This window comes from Phaenicophaeus curvirostris, chromosome 1 (assembly GCF_032191515.1).
Source record: "Phaenicophaeus curvirostris isolate KB17595 chromosome 1, BPBGC_Pcur_1.0, whole genome shotgun sequence".
NCBI lineage: Eukaryota > Metazoa > Chordata > Aves > Cuculiformes > Cuculidae > Phaenicophaeus > Phaenicophaeus curvirostris.
The window spans coordinates 70,259,210-70,280,621 of NC_091392.1; the positions used below are offsets into that span (position 1 = coordinate 70,259,210).

The 21,412-nt window shown below is 39.8% G+C and overlaps 1 protein-coding gene across 1 annotated transcript in view; it reads left to right on the top strand.

Moving 5' to 3' along the window:
* The window catches only part of PDE3A (phosphodiesterase 3A), a 257,471-nt gene extending 240,767 nt beyond the window's left edge, over positions 1-16,704 (top strand). Inside the window, exons 11-16 of the mRNA XM_069862148.1 lie at positions 57-170; positions 1,568-1,767; positions 3,276-3,479; positions 5,676-5,831; positions 10,820-11,060; positions 14,461-16,704. Of these exons, the coding sequence (XP_069718249.1) occupies positions 57-170; positions 1,568-1,767; positions 3,276-3,479; positions 5,676-5,831; positions 10,820-11,060; positions 14,461-14,708 (1,163 nt within the window). The 3' untranslated portion in view covers positions 14,709-16,704. The remainder of the gene's footprint in view (positions 1-56; positions 171-1,567; positions 1,768-3,275; positions 3,480-5,675; positions 5,832-10,819; positions 11,061-14,460) is intronic.
* The last annotated feature ends 4,708 nt before the right edge of the window (positions 16,705-21,412 follow it).

Sequence of the window (21,412 nt, forward strand, 5' to 3'; positions counted from 1 at the left end):
TTACCTCTGTCGGAATATCCTTGTTTAATAGCAGGATCATTTGCTTTGTATTACAGATCACAACCGAATCCATGCAACAGATGTTCTACATGCCGTTTGGTACCTTAGTACTCAGCCCATCCCAGGACTCCCAACTGTGATTAATGATCACGGGTCAGCAAGTGATTCAGGTATATTTAAATGTTCAAGTATATATGTTGTGGTTTTAAAGTTCTTGTCCTGAAGTTTACTGTGTAAAAGCCAACAATTTGAGGACGGTATGCAGTACTTGTTATTATATAGACTTTTAAGTTCAGTAGCACATTGAATGTTGATGGCATTAAGGTGTTTTTGTGTAACTTTGAAGAGAATGGAATTGGCCCTCAAACCTAATACTTTACGTTTAATGATGCAGGAATGCAAGCTTTTGTGGTCATCCATAGCAACCTATGTTTGCAATCATTTGATTTTTACAATAGCTTTTTTTCTAGAAAAACTATATTAGTGCTTTTAAGTGCTGTTCCAGAAGCAGTGTAGACTTTTAAATCCTCAAACCCTGCATTGCTTTGCTATTACAAAACCACTGAGGCGTGTGCTCTTGCCAGTGCTGGGCTGTCATGAGATGTTTCTTTGCCCTTTCTTGCTGTCTCCAAAGAAAGAGACTTTCCCTTTTGCAACTAGTTTGCAAGACCATTCCTCCACAGTTTTGAGTCTGCTATTTACAGGAAGCTGTTCTTGCATCTTTATCTTAACTTCTCCAGGTCCAACTATAGCAACCAGAGGACTTATCTGTGTTTTGTTCGAGTTCTGAGGGAGGTACTGGAAAAGCAGGAGTTTGTTCTACAGAAATCACTTCCACTTCTGCTTTTTTTTTTTTTTGGTGTTGTTTGTGTGACACATATATCGTACTTGAGGACACGTTTTTTATTTCTGGAAAATTTAATTAGTAAGGGTTGTTGGAGGCTTTGTAGGTGAGGTGAAATGAGGGAGGGGTTGATGTTTGTTAGTTGGAAGACATTGTTCAACTGCATGTAAAATGCATTTAAGCATATTAAATTAGCATAGCATGTCACTCAGTATCTGCCTGTGGCAGGCGTGTTCAAGCTGCTTCAAAAAGAGACTGGTAAGAGGGTGATCAGCTAAGATCCAAAGTCTAGACCTTTGGATTGGAAAATATGCACCATAATTGATGCTAGTCCATTTCTTTGACTGTTCATGTCTCATAGACTAATCTATATGGTGAAGAAATTAGATGAAGGAATGGTAAGATAGTTACTCACAAAGCTTCAGCATGGCCATGAGTCCATGGCTTACTGCTAGTAATTAAATAGTTTGAGAACAGACTCTTCTTGATGGCTGGAAGACCCCCAGGTGGGATCAGAATTGGTTCCTTTCCGATTCTGTGCCCTATTGCACTGGATCGTGTGCCCAGTATCAGAAAGCGTTGGAGTCAGGATCTGTTTACTCTTCTGTTATGTATTGTAAATTTTCTCCTTCTCTTCCTGCTTTGTTGTTTTTCTCTGTTTCAGTAAGTCACTAAATAAGTGGTAAGGCTTTTTAGGTTTCTAATTTATTTATTTCTTCTCAGATTCTGACAGTGGGATCACTCATGGCCATATGGGCTATGTGTTCTCGAAGACATACACACCTACAGATGACAGCTATGGATGTCTAGCTGGCAACATCCCTGCTCTTGAATTGATGGCTCTTTATGTAGCTGCAGCCATGCATGATTATGATCATCCAGGAAGGACCAATGCCTTTTTGGTAGCAACGAGTGCTCCTCAGGTAAATAAATCTTGGGCAGCACTGCTGTTAATTTTGGAAGACCTTTTATGAGAGCTTCTCCTTGCCAGTGGTGCCTGTGGCACAAGTCTATGAAATATTTTGAAACAGCTTATCAAAGTGGCAGAAATTATTACTTCACTTGGGGATTACCAGTAAAGTGGTCATAGACAACCTCACAACCCTCAGTGAGTAGAGCTGGTAAAATGTCTTAGTGAAGGAGAAGCTAGTGCTCTGCTGACTGATAGAGAATCTGTAACTGTGAAATAAAGGAAGAACTACTCCCAGAATCACAAAATTATAGAATCGTTTCAGTTGGAAAAACCTTTAAGAGCATTGAGTCGAGCCTTTAACCTGACACTGCCAACTCCACCAGTAAATCATGTTCCTACTTACCACATCTACATGTCTCATAAATACCTCCAGGGACAGTGAAAGCCACTTCCCTGGGCAGCCTGTTCCAATGCTTGACAACCCTTTCTGTGAGGAAGTTTTTCCTAATACCCAGTGTAAGCTTCCCCTGGCAGAACTTGAGGCCATTTCCTCCTTATCACTTGTTACTTGGGAGAAGAGACCAACACCCGCCTCACTATAACCTCCTTTCAGGTAGTTGTAAATTCTACCCAGTAAGGCACAGTTTGCGCATGTTCGTAACATGTTTTCTGTTGTTCCTATAGAATATGAGTAGCTGCAATCTTTTTTGAATGTATTTTTACACTGTGTGGAAAATAATCTCAGTTTATAAATGGAGACTTACCTAAGGTTACACAGAATTTGCTTCCAATGCTGCGAGTTGAACTCAGCAACTCTGAGTCACTATTTATTGGCTTAATTATGAGATCTCTTTCTTTACTTTACATAGCTGACCTGCCTGCCTTCAGCATATTGTGCTGAAAAATATTTCTATGGACAAGGAAAGTAAAAAAAAAAGATAGCTTACTGATGAGAAGTCAGGTAGGGATACAGTAATTCTGGTTCTACTCGCCAGCTTGGATACTGACTTCCTCTCTCACCAGGAGCAAGTCACCTGAACCTGCTCAGTATCAGTTTCTGTCCATGAACTGATAAAATACTTCTTATCCTTGCACCATCTTTGTATGATCAAGGACTTTGATACTGACCAGGCAAATAGATCAATAAATCTGTTTTTAAGAAATGAGTGCTGTGGCTTTGTGGTTGTAAGCATCAACAAGTGAAGCTAGATGATTATCTTTAATGTATTGTCCATTGTTTGAAAATAAATTAATGGGAGAAATTAAAATCCTTCTTGTTATGTTTTGGGGTTTGTTAGGTTAGGGGTTAGGTTTGTTGTTTGTTTGTTTGTTTAGGCCTGTGAAAATCACATCTTCATACCTCAGGAAGATCTTAAAAAGCCGTAAACCACCAAACAAATCAACCATACCTGAGCCTTTCTCTCTTGCATCCTTCCCACATCATTCTTATTTCTGCATTACAGTGTTTCTTTGGCTAAGAAGTTTCTCAGCTTTCAGCTGCCCTCATTACTTTCACAGGCAGTGCTGTACAATGACCGATCCGTCCTGGAGAACCACCATGCTGCTGCTGCCTGGAACCTTTTCATGTCGAGGCCAGAGTACAACTTCCTGGTCAACCTCGACCACGTGGAGTTCAAGCATTTCCGCTTCCTCGTTATTGAGGCAATTTTGGCTACTGACCTGAAGAAACACTTCGATTTTGTTGCCAAATTCAATGCCAAGGTAAGAAGATTGATTTGTGTGTCTGGCAGATGGTCAGAAGAGACTCTGGGGCATTGAAAGCATCACAGTGAAAAGACTAGGAAACCTGCTGATTGCTTTTTCTTCTGGTTGTCCATTTGGCTGCTATAAAATATTCTGTTGAATAGCAATGTGGCATTTCTGGGGTTTTTTTACTTATTTAGATTTAGTGGCACAACTTCTTTCCTTATATATATTTTTTTTCTTTTTCAGAAACTGGTTTAAGACTAAGAATAATATGGACTATTTTAATATAAATACCACTTACATCCTACCTTTCAACATTGTTTTATTATTCACTGGCATTTTGGGGCCATTAATGAAACACTCGGGGAAAATAAATCTAAGGTGTTACCAATTTTCCATAATGGCTAAATAATTCATGTGACTTTTTAGTGGTTTAATTGTATTGTTATCGGCAAAGTACATAAATCATAACAATTTTGAAATTCTAATCTCAAAAGCAATGAAAGCATGATCTCTCTCTCTTGCTTTGTTTCAAATGGCTAAACCACAAAGAAGGGTCATTAAAGATTTTTCCTACCCGATCCATTCAGTGAGTATAAAATTGCAATCCTGGGAAACTTTTCTTAAATATTATTGTATGGTTTTAGCCTAATTTATTGGAAATCACCACCCATATAGTTACTTTAATAAACTCTATCATCCATCAAAGCTGGATGTTACAACAAGGCATGTTACCTAGATGATACCTACCTTGGAGCTGGTACCTCTTGTTCCTTGTGAGAAACACACCAAGCACATTGTGATTCTCATCCAGGACTGGGTTTTGATGACATAGAAAAAAATGTTTTCTTGTATTGATTAGGATGGGCATCTATCCTGAAATTTTGAAGCCTCCAAATGTATGCCTGGTTTTGTTTTCCATTTCCATGTAACATCTCTCTTTGTTAGGCTCTACAAAGCTGTGAAAGCCTCAATTTATGGTCCAAAGTAGAAAGAGAACTGACCTGTAGATCCGTAAGACTGAACTCCTGCACCCCCGCTAGTCAAATCCCAAAACCTCAAGTAATATGAGAGGGATTTTTTACGTCTTCATTTTAAAATCTGGGGTCACTTTCAGCTGCCTATTCTCCTCTTAAAGTATTGAACTTACTGATAGATTCTTATCCATCAGGTCTACAATGACAATAAAGCAGTGGGAAGTTAGGCTGTCTGAATGTGACCTTTAAATCTGACAGTTTGAACCAAAACCTTCATTTCTCTGCACATAAGTAAGGAATGAAAAAAGGCAAGCTAAACAAGTAATCATTGTGGCTTTGTCGAATCTTGTCTGTGGAAGAGGACAGGCTTGACTAAAGTACTGTGTGCAAATTGTGGATATTGAAAACTGAATTTGCTTTAGATCTATTAGGCTGGACAGCAGTAGGTGTAATCACCATTGTAACCAGGCAAAGTAATACCTGAGGTAGTGCAAATAACTAGGAGAACAGTCTGACGTATCATATCCTGCCAGGTCACCATAGATTTGTAAGGACATCTGTTAACCTCCTTCTCTCCCCTTATTCCTTGAATAGTCAAATGATCATGCATGGAAGAAAAAGTGGAAGGTGAAAATATTAACCAGTGTTTGTGGCTGAGCCTTGCTTTTCTACAGTAATCATTGCCTTAAAAAGAGATTATTTATGTTTGGTTGCAAAACCTCTTTTTTACCAGAGTCATCTCAGGAGAGCAGACACCACATTTTATTGTGGGAGATATGGAAAAATAGAGAAAAGGAAAAAGATGGTATTTACTTTCAGGTAGATTAAATAGGGACTTGTTATAAACTTTTTATACCTGTCTTCACACTGCAATGAAATCAGCGTGGTGTTTGATGGTAATTTATTTTTTTGTACAAATTATGTAGTAACTTCTTGGGAAACATTGTGAAAAGGTTACATTTGTTTTCCTATAAAATGCTTTCAAATAAGCATATGTTAAATATTAATTTCTCATATGTTATCTTAATGTTCATTATTTTTCACTTCTTTTTCTTGTTACATATTGGTCTACAGTTGATTGTAAATTCCAACCTTGGATTAGCTCACTTGCTTACACTTGTGATTTTGTTAAATAGCTAAATATACTGTAAGATCTCCCAGGGCAGAATTTCCTCGGTGCATGCATTCCTTTATCCAGGATTACTTTCATGGGTTTCGTTTTTCTGTCTACTAGGTGAATGATGAGGTTGGAATTGACTGGACTAATGAGAACGACCGCTTGCTTGTTTGCCAAATGTGCATCAAACTGGCTGACATAAATGGGCCTGCAAAATGCAAAGATTTGCATCTGCAGTGGACAGAAGGCATTGTCAATGAGTTTTATGAACAGGTAAATGCATGCCTGAAGTAGTATCTGCTGGTTGCATGCCCTGTGTTAAGCAGTCCCACAGAATACTACTGCTGGTGGTGAGAGAAAATCAAAGAGAATCAGGGCTGAGGGGTGTGGCTAGAGTTCATAGAATCACTAGGACCCACTGGATCATTGAGTCCAACCATTCCCATGAATCATAAACCATGCCCCTCAGGACCCACTGGATCGTCGAGACCAACCATTCCCATCAATCACTAAACCATGCCCCTCAGCACCTCATCCACCCATCTTTTAAACACTTCCAGGGAACGCGACTCAACCACCTCCCTCAGCAGCCTGTTCCAGTGCCCAATGACCCTTTCCATGACATATTTTTTCCTGATGTCAAGGCTGAAACTCCCCTGATGGAGCTTGAGGCCATTCCCCCTTGTCCTATCCCCTGTCACTTGGGAGAAGAGACCTGCTCCCTGGTCTCCACAACCTCCTTTCAGGTAGTTGTAGAGAGCAATGAGGTCTCCCCTCAGCCTCCTCTTCTCCAGGATAAACAACCCCAGCTCTCTCAGCCGCTCCTCATAAGACTTGTTCTCCAGCCCCTTCACCAGCTTCGTTGCTCTTCTCTGGACATCCTTCCTGTGGTGAGAACTGAATACAGTATTCGAGGAGCGGTCTCACCAGTGCCGAGTACAGAGGGAGAATAACCTCCCTGGACCTGCTGGCCACACTGTTTCTGATACAAGCCAAGATGCCATTGGCCTTCTTGGCCACCTGGGCACACTGCTGGCTCATGTTCAGTCAGCTGTCAACCAACACCCCCAGGTCCCTCTCCTCCAGGCAGCTTTCTAGACAGACTTCTCTTAGTCTGTAGCACTGCACAGGGTTGTTTTGCCCCAAGTGCAGGACCTGGCATTTGGCCTTGTTAAACCTCATGCCATTGGACTCTGCCCAGCGGTCCAGCCTGTTCAGATTCATTTGAAGAGCCTCCCTGCCCTCCAGCAGATCAACACTTCCACCCAGCTTAGTGTCATCTGCAAACTTGCTAAGGGTGCACTCAATGCCTTCATCCAGGTCATTGATAAAGACATTGAACAAGGCTGGACCCAGCACTGAGACCTGGGGAACCCCACTTGTCACTGGCCTCCAGCTGGAGTTAACTCCATTTACCACCACTCTCTGGGCCTGGCTATCCAACCAGTTTTACGCCCAGTTGCGCTAGTCCATCGTTTTGGTGGATCACTGGAAGTTCACTTGCACTCAAGCATCTGATGTGTCCTCAGAGACCTCTGATGGTGAGCTTTCTACAGGTTTAACTGTTCCAGTCTGACGGTATCCTTACAGTGGATATGGCGATCAAGTGTTCCTTTCCTCTTTTTTTTTTTTTTCTATTTGCAGTCCTCATGTCTCCCTTTCAGTCTTCTTTAGTGCGAACTATCTCTTGTCCTTCCTTCTGTCTTTTCAAGACTTCTGTTGGTTCTTACTGCTCTCCTTTGTAGTGACTCCAGGTGGCTCACACAAACTGACATGTGGTCTCTAAATGGGACACAACATCCTAATTGAGGATGAACCTTTATGTACTGAGCACAGCTATAACACTGACTTTCAGTTTATCACAGACTAACCATACCTGCTTCCTACACATTGATCCTGACTAATACTTCATTTTTTAAGGCAAAACCTTCAGCTTTTGGAAGAATTGTTGGTACCACTGTGCTAATTATGCAAGGCTAAACTGATGGTAGCATGAGGAAGGAGAACAGACACAGATTGATTTACAAAGATCTGGGAATATAGCCTGGCACTACTCCTCTTCTGCTAGGTGTAAAGGAGCCCTTAATTGAACCTTTTCTCATTATAACCTGTTTAGCCCTGTCAAGTGCAAAGGTAGGGCTGTTCCCACAGTATTCCTCTGCCTGAGTGGGAACAAAATTTGAATGTGCTGGTTAGGCTAAACTCCACATCCTGGGTTTTCAACACAAAACGAGCAGGCTAAATCACTGAACGGGAGCCCCCACAGACTTCTCAGGGAGGGCTGTGCAGTAACTTGAAGGCACAGGCTAATCGCTTTTAAGCCTTTTCATCTTCCCTTAAATTTACAGTACTTATAGTTTGGAAAAAAAACAGGATTTTCTGCTGCTGCTGCCTTCTAGAGTATGTAAAGAACTGTCAAAAGGGATAAAATGCAGACATTGACCTGAAGCATCTTCATTTCTTTCAGAGCTCCCAAGGAAAAGAGAATGATGACAGTTACATATATTACATATGTAGTGGGTTCAATTTTTCTTTACATTTTTTCTCAAAGAAAGAGAGTGAGTCTCATACAAACAATGGTCAAACTTCATCTCCTGAATTTTCTCTCAGGAAATGGTTTTTTTTGTATTTTTCTATTCTCATTACATCTTTCTCAACAAATTGTACTTCACTTAATTGTGATGATGATCATAGCTTATGTGAGTGACCACTACATGCAAACTAAACCTGCTTATCAGGTATATGGTATGACTCTTGTTTTATCCAATCTAACTGCTATCAAAGGGCAGTAGGTGCTCCAGTATATTAAAATCATCAAAGTGTTCAACAATAGTTCTGAATCAAGCTTGAGAGCAACATGTGTGGGAGGATAATGTGCTATCTGTTCCACAGCAGGAATCTGGGTTATTTTCCGTCAGTGAGAAAGGTGAGCTAATAATGCTTTCATGCTCTTGGAAGCTACTCCAAAGGACTGTTGGAGATTATCTTTCTTATAATCTTGTAATTCAAAAAAAAGCATTTGAGATTTATCCTCTCAGCAAATTTTGATTCAGAACAACACAGATGTTATCTTTGTTAATGGCATTCCATTCGGCATGGGATTTGTGGGCAAATGTGTTCAAAGTCTTGTCTTGAAAATTCCAAGAGCTCAGGTAGTGAGTAAGACATTAAGGGGTTTTGATTTTGTTTTTATTTTAATAGAAAATATGTGTTCACTGTATTGAGAAATCATCGTGGCCTGGTGGATTTCTTGTTTTGGTTTGGTTTGGTTTTTTTTCTGCATGGCCTGAGTTGCCATGGGGACAGGATACTGATAGGATTGAAAATAGAGAACATTTTCTTCCTAGGATTTACTTTTGGCAGTAAAGAGGATAAGCTAGATTCTCAATTTATTCAACCTCGGTTAAAATCTTGTTTTCTTTAATGTAATATGCTATGAGAGGTGTATCAAACCATATTCGGCTTGCTATTGATCATCAGATTTTTTTTCTCACAAGGGAAAGGTCTTAATTTCTGATTTCTAAAAAGGAGAATTTTATGGGAAGTCAGAATTTCCCTAGAACTGTTACCAATTCATTCTCTCAAAATAATGGAATATCTTTCTTGAATATACACCACTAGTTAATATAATACCAATTCCTCTGAAGAATTTAACTCTCGTATAAATAAAAAACACCTTATTAAAAGATGTTGCATAGAAACATTAAAAATCCTATGTCATACTGTTACAGTATGTTTCCTGTTCTTCCCTCCACATGCTCAGCATACTTATTTGAAGACAAGTCAGACATATTAAAAATAATGAAAAAACATGCTGCAAGATTTATCACATAATAAATCATGTTTTAACAGAACTTGGAAAAAGAATTAGTAAACATTTCAGTAGTTAGCTTTCTTCCCACTACTGACAGCTTACAACCAGGATATCACAGATACTGTAAAGAAGAGCAAGCTGCCATGTCTTCTTAATTTGCTTGCTGTTTCAAGAATGGATGGCATTTTTCCTTGTTTTGTTAGCACTAATGTTTTGTGTTTGATAATTGCACATAACATAACAAAGGTTATTATAAAAGTAATAAAACAAAACACAAGGAAATGAGACATTTGTCATACATGCCTCAAAATTTAACTCCTGTTCTTCAGCTTTCCCAGATATCAAGAGGGTGTTGACCAGGTACATTGTCCTTGACTTTTGAAAAATTTAGATTACAAGGAGATAGTAATCTGTAAAGTAATGGTAACTGATAATGCCTCACCAAATGCTAATCTATATTCTCAAATACAGAACTCTGTATTGATTAAAACATTAATTTGCATATTGGGGTTGTTCAGCTTAGAGAAGAGAAGGCTCTGGGGAGACCTTTTAGCAGGCTGCCAGTACTTAAAGGAGGTCCACATTGAAGCAGGAGTGGGGCTCTTTATCAAGGAGTGCAATGGTAGGTAATGACTTTAAGCTGAAAGAGGGGAGATTTAGATTAGATATTGGGAAGACATTTTTTACTGTGAGGGTGGTAAGGCACTGAAACACGTTGCTCAGAGAAGTCATGGATGCCCCATCCCTGGAGTTGTTCAAAGCCAGATTCGATCTGGCTTTGAGCAACCTGACCTAGTGGAAGGTGTTTCTGCCCATGGCATTGGGTATGGAACTGGATGATCTTTTAAGGTCCCTTCCAACCCAGACCACTATATGATATGATTCTATGATTCTCTATCAGGCTTGATAAGATGAATTGGATTTTTTCTTGGGGAGGTGGTGGCTAGTCCTGAAAACTGTACTCAGCTTCAAACTCATAAATAAGAAAACTAGTTCAATGAAGTAACCATTGTTTGTAGAAGTTCAGTCTTGTTCCATGCACACATGTGGCTGACTACAAGGTTGTGAGTTAACAGTCACAAAATCAGAAGGGATTTTTTTGAAACTAATGTGGAGAAAGAGAAATTAATAATAATTTTCAAATTTTCATACTTAGTGTAAAGTACAGGACAAGGTCAGTGGGTGTAATTTTGTATAGTCATTAACTAATATCTTTATTAAATTCACACTGTCAGTAGTGGGGTATCTTACAAGAAAAGAACTGTAACTTCAATTAACAACGTGGTGGCACTGTAGAAATGTCATGTTGGCATGCTATGGAAGTGGCATTAGAGTTGAATTATTTTTCTTTCATCATTTTTAGTTTGTTTGATGTGTGTTACTCCTTCTTGTGACATGTTTTCTTTTCATTTACTTCAGAGAAATTACTGCTATTTTTCATCTCCAGGGTGATGAAGAGGCTAGCCTGGGCTTGCCAATCAGTCCTTTCATGGATCGCTCTGCTCCTCAGCTGGCACACCTCCAGGAATCTTTCATCACTCACATTGTGGGACCACTATGTAATTCCTATGACTCAGCGGGGCTGATGCCAGGAAAATGGATAGAAGATAGTGATGAATCAGGAGACACTGATGAGCATGAAGAGGAAGAAACAGGAGAAATGGAAACTTGTGAAAACCCTGATTCCGGTAAGTTGTTCACACTTACATTTTTCAGCAAATTCCATATTGTGGCCAAAAGCTAAGCAGACATATTGAAGAAGCACAGAGACCTTGAGTTGGTCAGGCTCAGTGTGGTCCTGTCCAGATTCAGTGTGATTCAGTGGTGTCCTTGGAGAATCTGCCATGTGGCCAGTTACGTTGGTAATGGAGGCACTGGATGTTTTCAAGACTGATATGCATTGCTGTTCATATCTGCTACGCATTTCTGCCTTCAGTTGAGGGTTCTGATCACCCGTCTGTGTATGAGGACTTTTTAGACTATTCAGCACTGATGTTAGTAGACTGCAACAATTTCAGTTGAAGCAAGGTTGGTGGGGAGAAGATTTTCTGAGGAAAGCACTCATCATTTCAATGAGTTAGCATGCTGCACAGAAATAATAGAATGAGTCTCTGAGATGATGATGCAGTAAAAGACTTTTTAGCAATAGAAGTATTTTAATGCAAATCAAAAAAAGAAATAGAGAGAAGAGGGGAGAGAGAATAGGCATTGCTGAGCATTGCTGTGTTGTGTGCTGGAAGCTGCATCACTTGGCCCTTCTGACTAATCAGTAACTAAAACTGATAGTTTCCTGCCTCTACTCCAGATGGGCAATAGTGCTGGCATTTGTCATCCTGAGAGGAAAACTTTGCACCCTGAAAGAAGATCTCAGGAACTCATAGCAAGTAATTTGTAAGAGAAAAGGCTGCAGCTGTAGACCTGTTTCTTTTACCAATTTCATCCTGCATGTGTTACCTTTTCCTCTCTTTTGTGTTCCTTCTCCCACTGAATTTCCTACTATTGTTCTTTTATTTCCTTTCTCTGGGTCATCTTTCTCTCCCTCTCCTATATCTAACTCTTCTAGAAAGCACCAGCTTTAAGTGCACTACTGAAATACTGGTACATAGCTTTTTCTCTTAACAGCCTAATTTTTTTCTGTTCTTTCCCACACACTTCCATGCCCTACTGAGTATCATCCCTATTTTCTGTTGAGAAAACTGAAAAGCAGAAAGATTGGTGATTGCAATAAGTCACATGACGACTCTGAACTAAAATCTGTCTGCTGATGTGCAGAACTGACCTTTTTTTTAAGAAATCGTCACTGTTGTTCACACGTGCACTTGCACACATAAAAAAGTTTCAGTTCACATGCACAGAAAGTGTTGTTGAGGGCAGCAGACATTAAGTAGTCTAGCAGACTCAGGTATATTTCAGCACCTTATGACCTATCAGCTCTGTAATAGCAGGCAGAGCCACATATTTCTGTGGGAGATTGGCATTTGTGGAACTACCTACCAGGGGTAAGGGTATGCATTTGTTAGCCAACATGGACTCCAGAGCCTGAAAGTGATATCGCTGCATTAAATAGAAAGGTGAAGGATGTTCTCATTTACCTATTGGAGCCTCTAACCATACTTTTAAATCTTTGGTTTCCTTTCATCTCATTTTTCTATTTACTTATCTTCTGTACCATTGCTAGTCAAGTTCAACAAAGCTGCTTTCAAGTTAAGAGCACAGACCATTATAAAGCCTCGTCACACTGAAAACAGACCATATTATAGTTGTCTTCTTTTTCACATTCTGCTCCATAACAGTCCTTTACTATTCAACTATTCTTTTAGGCTTTTCATCTTTTTCAAAGCCGTAAAGTATGTGTAGCAGAAGTTTTGAAATATTGAAACAAATTCCTCCTACTTCCTTCTTACCAAATGTGGGGTGCTTATCTTCTCGGTCATATCAACATGTTACAAACTGTTTTCTTCTGGTTCTTTAAATTCTCTGTATGGATTGGGATCAGAACTCTACAGCATCTTTTGTGTCAATTTAGGGGTCTTACATGTCAATAGGAATGTATACCTATGATCGACACAGTTTTGGATGTTCTAAACTTTCTCAGTAAAACAAAAGGTTGAGATGTCAGATGCATACATGTTACGACTAGTGTAGATATTGGTGGAAATCTTTTTCTTGATGCAAATGCCTTTTAGGCCAGTGAAAATGTAATTGTGGCAGAAAACACTCCACCTAGGTCCTGATAATTCACTGAAGTGATTGAGATAGATTTAAGAGCTATAAAACCTTAAGGTAGCTCAAAATAGTTTTTGTTTTTAAACAGGAACATGTAGTTCTCCCGAAGTTCTGATGCAAGTATAAGAATTAAACAGGCTCAGTCTTTAGTGATTCAGACAAATGTTAACACCACAGCAAGTGCTCACTAGTGTCTGCAGAGAGCAACAAGATGCAGGGTCACCCGGGAAACCCAGGAGAGAATGTCCTGCTGCAGTATTGGCAGGGTAGGGGCTTCTTATTAGTGCTAAACCTGAAGGTTTCCTACAGGGAACCAAGGGTTTTCTAATGAAGGATTGAGTTGGATTTGGTTTGTGTTCAGTGAAAAGCGCTTTGTTTCCAGTTCAAAAGCTTCAAGGGCTAAACGTTTTGGATCCTGACACAGACATACTTTAGGCAACCTGCAAATACTAATCCACGCAAATTTATTTGGTACAAAACATTCCTCTACGTCACCTTCTTTAAAAAGGAAATCAGCAGTTGTCTTTGGAGGCGTTTTTATTTCGGTTCTGTGACTGACATTACCACTATTAATGACCGGGGAAAATTTCCAGACTTTGTACTGTTAAGGAGTTAACAATCTGCATTGAACACACTATAGTGACATGGAATAAAAACACACTTCAGACATCAAAACACTTGTACTGCAGTACTGTCAGGAGCCATGAGAACTACCAGTGGCAAAAACATTTTATAGGTTAACGGCATGGGACTAATACTTTAAAACCAAAGACAAGTGAGCTCCCTCATAGTATTTGGCTGTATGACTGCTTCTTCTGTGGTTAGACTGTATTGCCAAAGCTATGCTGTGCAAAGGCTTTAAGGTCATCTTCGCTGAGATGGTGGAGTGGTAAACCTCTGACATAGAAAAGGGGACATAGGAATGGGTTCCCTCTTGTTATTATTAATGCTTGATAATTCATTATCCTTCTAAAGCACCTCTGATGTAAAATATGACAAAAACAAAATCAAGATTTTTTTTCTCTGGGGCAATCCACAATGATCTGTTGTGTGGCAGAAACAGCTCAGCAACGTGTTTTATGCATAATCGTTCAAGCACTAGCTGTCTGTCTAAGCTGCGTAGTCAGGGATAGCAAGCAGTTTATGATGAGATGAAGGTGGTGCTAAAACCATACAGGAAGCCAGTTTGCTGTCCTACAGGCATGGCCTTCTGAATTTTGAGACTATTTAAGTCTGTGGTTTTAAAAATCTGTTGTTGCAGTTCCTATATGTCACAGTAATCCCTGCCAGGTCCCCACTCCTTCAGTCCCTTTTCCTTCCTTCACAGAAAATGGTACACTGATGTCACATGGTATTTTACAGGAAAGAAGAAGTTCAAGAGGAGGAAAATCTACTGTCAGATCACTCAGCACCTGCTTCAGAACCATAAAATGTGGAAGAAAGTAATTGAGGATGAGGAGAGGTTAGCTGGAACAGAGAAGCAAGGAACAGAGCAATCAACGCCGCACCAAACTTCAGAACAAATCCAGGCCATCAGGGAAGAGGAGGAGGAGAAAGGAAAGCTCAAGAGGGATGAAGAGGAGAACACAACTGTAGAACCGAACCAATGACAATATTTACAGCAGTATTTTAATATATTGACTTGTGCACAGACTCTTTCTCAAGCCAGCACAGCATTTAGACACAACACTGTAGAAGTATGGGTTAATGCGCCTACAGCTGTTTAATTTGTTTCTCTTTCCTTTTTATGGCAAGGTACATTGTTTATTGTTTAAAATCCTATGCTCAAAGAAGCTTTCACACTGCGACACCGGATTTACAGACTTTTTTTGAAGAGGTTTGAGAGTGGATGGAATTATATAAATATATATATAGCCAGGGTTATTGGCTGCACACTTCAGCAAAATGCATTTAATGGTATATTATGGTCACTGTGATATTTACAGAAGAAAATTATCTAAAGAAATACTGCTTCTAAAGCACATTTGCAGTTAACAGTAAGGTACCAGTTAAGTAGCTTTTGCTCTTAACGCTGAGGGATGAAAGTTCCAAAGCTTTATATGAATGGTGATATATCCTGCCAACATATATGTGTGCGTGTGAAGGGGTGTTTGTGAGCGTGAGTGGATGTAATGTAAAATAACATAGTTTGAGTTCTTACTAGACTAGCTATATCACATGTCCTGATACATGACAATGAACAGAAGCCCTGAATTTTCAAGAATTTGTGCCCACAAGGGAGCCAGAGACCATTTTGAGGAGCTTTGCATTCCTTGTAGCCCTCCAAGTCCCAGTTTGCACTCTAGCTGCAGACAGCAGCCTTTCAGCAGGGACTGTGGTGGCCCAAGCTGCTGGCCTTGTCCCGTCTGGCTGTGCAGGCTCCTCTACCTCTTTCTCTTCCTCCTCCTCGGCACTTCCAAGACTGACGGTGAAAGGGATGTGCCAGGGAATTTATTTTCCAAAGGGGGTTACAAGGGATTGTGTGGCATGCTGGTCTGCTTCCCTTGAGAGGATCTGGCCCTCTGAATACTTCTGAGTGCATGAATGGCTGTGTGGGACAGTATGTGTGTTTGGGCAGGAGAGAAAAGAGAGCAAATGTATATGTATACTTGGAAACTAGAGGCATGTTGTCATCTTCCTACCCTGACCTGTGCCTCCATGCATCAGTAGCCAAATGTATCTTTTAAGAACAAAGGCAAACTACCGTCTCTTCAGAGCAAAAGAAGAAGAATGTGAGGGCTATGCCCTTTCTCAGAGTAAAAGCAAATGATGCATTAGGAGCAGGGTGGGGGACAGATACCAGTCCTGCGTCGACTGGACACTTATGTGTCTCAGCAACCACTCACAAGAGCTTCAGAGAACTTGGCTTCTCAGTGTGCTGGATGGGAGCAGTTTGTTGCTGGCATTCTACTTAGAAGCAGCATGTTTGATCCCACCAATATACTTACTTTATTTCTTTTTTTTTTGGTTTTTTTTAAGAGAAAGGAGAAGGTTGAGCCTGTAAGAAAAGCAGATTTTTTTTGTGTTCAGGTTTTTTTTTGTTTTCTCTGTTGTTTTTGCTGTGAGCCAAATGTCTATTTAAAAGGTTGGATATTCACTTTCAATATTTTGTTTCACGATATTATATTTGTCAATGATTAGCTATCTAGATGTAAATATGGAAAAAATTTTATGGGTTCCTGTAGATAATGATAACTTTAAGGAAAAAAAAGAAAAAAAAGGAAAAGTTTTTTTTTGTAAAGCTAATTTTTTAAAAAATAAATACAAAAACATTTTTATACAGTGTAGCCATTTCCAAACCCAACAAATAGTCTTGAGTAATTTGTATAGACCCTTCTGGGAAGCCAGTGGTCTACAGGATCAAGGCTTTAAAATATTAATGCTCTTTGGGACTGGCAGCACCAGTACCACACAAATTGGAGTTTGGTTCCCACAAGAAGAATTATATATATAAAGTTCATTATCTCTCAAAAATCATTTAATTTTGTATGCATTTTATATTTTAATCCTGCAGCCCCTTGCCAAGAAGAGAATTGCTTATGTGAGAACACTTGTCAAAGCAAGGGTTTGTAGAAGTCCTTTCTATATTAAATTTCTGACACTGCATCCATCACTTTTTGCTATTGTTATGTATTCACCGTATTTCATAGTCCTGTTGATACCTCCCCGAAGATGTTGGAAAATATTCACTATCAAAGCCACTCAGCATCTGTGTTGTCACTCCAGAGTTTCTTCTTGCTTTGCACTTCCATTAGTGTGAGCTTTTGCTGGAAAACAGGATTTTGGTTTCTTACCGATTGCATTTGCCTGGTATTGTCCCATGCTACTCTTACCAGTAGAGAAGGCATTTACCTTTCAAAAGAGTGACTCGAGCATGACTCTGAATACTCTTATCAGCAGAAATATTTAGTTAGTGTTTTTCAATGAAATCAGAAAAGCAAAGATCCAAGTTGCACTATTACTTTCAAGGGAAAGGATCTAGTGGAATTGATTCAAAACAAGAGAAAGATGTCTCCAAGATCTCAGCAAGTCTCCACCAATTACAGCTTGCACCATTTTCACACCTCTTCAGTCACTTTGATTAATCATTGTATTCAGAGTTTTCTTGTACAATGCATAACTTATAGTATGAGAAGAATTTACTATCCCTCATTCTGTCCTTTAAAAATTAAACTTACAGAAATGCTTTAAAATATCACATTTCCGGGCACTTTTTTCTCCATTTTCAGTACACGATCACTGGGACCTTTTTTTTTTTTTTAAATACACTGCCTTTGCTAGAAGAATTAAAAAATAAGTTATTGCAGAAAGCATTAGTGGATACTCAGTAAAATTATGAAGAGGCATTCAAGAATGAGGCCAATCCTGCAAGTAGAGTTCCACATAATCCTCTAAGTAGGCATTCACTGGGTGGAAATGAGAAAAATTATCCTAAAAATGTGCTGAAATGAAATTATTACATTATCCCTAGTCATCATTTTTGGTTGCCATTAGGTAAAATCAGTGTCAGCTTTTAATTTGTTAAGCTTTCTTTCTAAAGTGCCAATGCAACTGTCACAAATTGTTCCTGCATTGCTACACGAGCCTGTTTGTGGGGGCAGTTTGATTAGTTCAGGTGTTTTATAGTGAAGGAATTGCTGATGGGCTTAAAATCAGTGTTGACTGATTTTATCCAGGCTGAAAGGACTATCAGTGAAGAAGCCAGAGTAGCTGAGAGTCGGTAACTTGGTAAGGAGTTACTTTTTCTTTTTTTTGCATCAGAATAGTTACCAATAGAACACAATTTCTGCAGGTGTGCACTCCTTCTGAATCTGATTTTCAGCCTTTGCAGTGCATTTCTGGCAGGCAATATTCAGGAAATATCTCAAGCTGTCTTAACTATGATACAAAAGAAAATGCCAGGGATATTTCGTATCGAATACGTGAATTCCATTCTTTTCTTTTGCTTTGGTTTTTTTTAACAGATAATGAAGTAGGTAAATTTTTAGGGGGGGTTATAGCAGTTTTTAGTCCAAAGGTGGCAAAACATTTTGATCTGCAATTGCAGCAAGCCTTTGGAGGTTAGACCTCAGTGTTCTGTTTTGTGCAGTCCTTTGCTGTTGCAAACCCCAAATAAACCACAACCTGTGCGATATTTTTTGAAAAAAAAAAGATAAAGAAAATAGAATTTTATTCTGTCAGGGAAGTGCTTAGCTTTCAGGTAGGATGTTTACAATATTCATATGGTTTTCTAGTATGTGCACTATGCAAAGAGTTTTGTTAAATACTAGAAAAAGCAAACCCCATTTAAACAGTTTTGCAGTTAAAAAAAAATTACATATTTTGGTTTTTGATTCCTTAAAAATGAGGAGAGAAGAATTGGACTGTTTTTTCAGATTGTGTATGTTTATAGAAGCAGAGGATGTGAAAGCCCCAAACTGTTTATTTTATTATGTTTTCTTTTAAGAGGGGTCTGAGACTTCGGTTACCAAGAACCCAGAACTATCTGTGTCTAGAAGTAATAATATCTACCCTGTTCAAAGGGCCATAGTTTACTTCTCTAATTCTTGAGGGAACATTGAGGTTACATGATTCATTTTGAGCTAACATAGTTGATGACCACCTCTGAAAATCATCTGCCTCCTCCAGTACAAAGACAGTGTTTAATGCGATGCTGCAAGCCATGTGTCAGAAGTGAGTTGCAAGAATCTACTAGGAAAAAGGGTTTCCATTGCGCTCTTGGCAGCGCTTTGAACTCACTTCCTCTGTGAATGAAATCCTTTGCAGAAAGCTGGAGAAAGGTCTGTGTGTCACCAATGTTGTCCCCTATGACTTTGCACAAGCTGCTGGCTCTCATAGCAAATGACTGTTTTACTCTTAACATCATGTGTGAATATCTCTCTGAATCATCAAGGTAAAATCCAAGATTGCAGTTGCTCAGGACCTTTTGAGTGGATGCATTTGGGACTTTTACCCTTAATGTACTACTGTTAGAAGTTCTTGAGATCCTGATAGTATGAATTTGGAAGGAAGTCTTTAAAGCTTCTGATAAATTCTTCTAAGTAAATTCTTTACCCAGCTCCCTTTTTATGCTTTCCCTGCTGGACATTAAGTTAATTTGTTTTCTTTAGAATGTTCTAAATTTCTGTCTGGTTTTTAGCTACAATTTAAAAAAAAAAAAATGGCCCCATCATTGTTCTTCCTTCAAAAATGCCTCAGCATGTAGAATGCAGTGTGGAGAGGCAGAGGATTTTGCCAAACTGAGCGTCAGTCAGTGGTACAGCCCATGAGGAGTGCCCAGCCTGTGTCCCAGTCTGTGTCCTTTCACAGCCAGTGCTGTGCCCATGCTGTTGAGCTGTGAGCCGGGTAGGTGTGAGGTAGCTGTCATTTTGGGTAGTCAGCAGTGAGAGCCCCAGGAGTTTGGGATCTTGGTATCTTAGAGAATTTTGCTGAATTTCAGAATGAACCTTAGGCGCTTTTGAAACTTTTGCCCTAAGTATGCAGCAAAAAGTTTGTGATTGATCCCAGATATTAATGAATTACTTGTGCAAACTCTCATTAGCACTGGAACAGGTTACCCAGTTGTGGCTGCCTCATCCCTGGAGGTGTTCAAGGCCAGGTTGGATGGGGCCTTGGGCAGCCTGAGCTAGTGGGACGTGTCCCTGCCCATTGCAGAGGGGTTGGAACTAGGTGATCTTAAATGTCTCTTCCAACCCAAACTATTCTATCTGGCACATACTGCTTGGTCTGCGTCTTGTGATCCTGTCCTGGTGATGAGGAGGACTTTGCTATTGAACATGGGTGCAGGCTTGGGTCTAATCTCTCACTGACTTTCCATAGGCACAGCTAGACGTGCCAGTCAGTGTGAGCCTGGGCAGTCCAGCAGACCCAGCTGTGCCCATGGCTGGGATCCTGAGAAGGCACAAGGTGCTTGACCAGCAAATACCCCAGGGAGATGCACCAACTGATTCAAGTGTGTGAGAGGCAAAAAGGATGTTCTATGGTTTGTTCTGGAGATGAACTGTCTGACAGAAATATTGCTCAATAGATTGGGAGGGCAGAAGGGATAGTCTGTAGCTTTTCTTTCTCTGAATGAAGAAGCTTTTGACTGTTGGAAAACCTGTGATTCATACAGTTATATGATATTTCCTATTACTTTTTCAAGTACTGTTATGGTTGAGATGTTCCAGTACTGCACTTTTAAGGAAGAAAGGTTTCGGTATAGGGATGAGCATGAGAACTTCTTAAGCATCCTGCCCAGAGCAGAGAACATGCTTCTCTCAGGTCTGCTGCGGTCACCACATCTGAGAGTCAGGAATGGAGGAATGCTTGCTTTTTCCAGTGTCAGGCTTGGGCATTGGCCTGAGAACATGGGTATTCCTCAGCTTGCAGCACAGCACTGATGTAATTAGTCATCAAGCTGGTGGGTTTATAGACATACAAGGAGAAAGTCAAACTGGCAATTTGTAGGAAAGGGAAGAGGAAGTTGTAGTCCACTATGCAAAAGACTTATGCAACATGCTTAGTTTTCCTTTTCTGTCAAAACAAAACATAATCCCACTGAAGTGAAGTAACCATGGAGTTTCTGGGGTTTTAATCACAGTTTGATATTGCAGCATTAATCAAAATGGTGGCAGCATTATTGAGAAGATAATTGTTCCATTAACCAGGGTGGAAGAATCTTCTTTTTCTCATATTTGTAGGTGGAACAACAAATAAGAGTGTCCAAACCTCCTGAAGAAAACCTATGTTAAGTGTTTTTGAACAGACAGAGGGATAATTGAAATTAAGGTGACAGCTGTCGTAAGCAATCACTGGAAGCACTAGTAAAAAATATTGATTATTGGAGGCAAAATTTGAATTAGAGCAAAATAGAACCGGTACTTTTGAGAGCAGCTTAGTATGATAAATCTTTCTTTGAATTTTGTCACTTTCATTTAGCATAAGAACATTCCTCTGGAGGTAAATCAAAGCAGGGCTTTAACACCTGCTGTGGAAGTTATTGAATTGGCAGTGTTGGAAGGAGCTATGCAAAAGTTGTCCTCCATTTACATCCTAATTATGATTTATTCAGAGGCCATTAGTGGGATTTTCCTGGCAGGCAGGTTTTCTCTTGATGACAAACACATCACACCTCCCTGGTAGGATGCAGATGTTGCCTGCCTGAGCACCTACTTGAATTCTAAGGACAATTCAAGCTCCTCAGGAGCCTGCGGGCAGGGGAGTGTGAGTGTATTTCTAGAGACTTCATTTTCACGATGACAAGAAGGGGCAAAAGCTCAAGGTAGTTGACAATACTCCTTTGCTAAAACTGAAACGACACTAAGCATTGTGC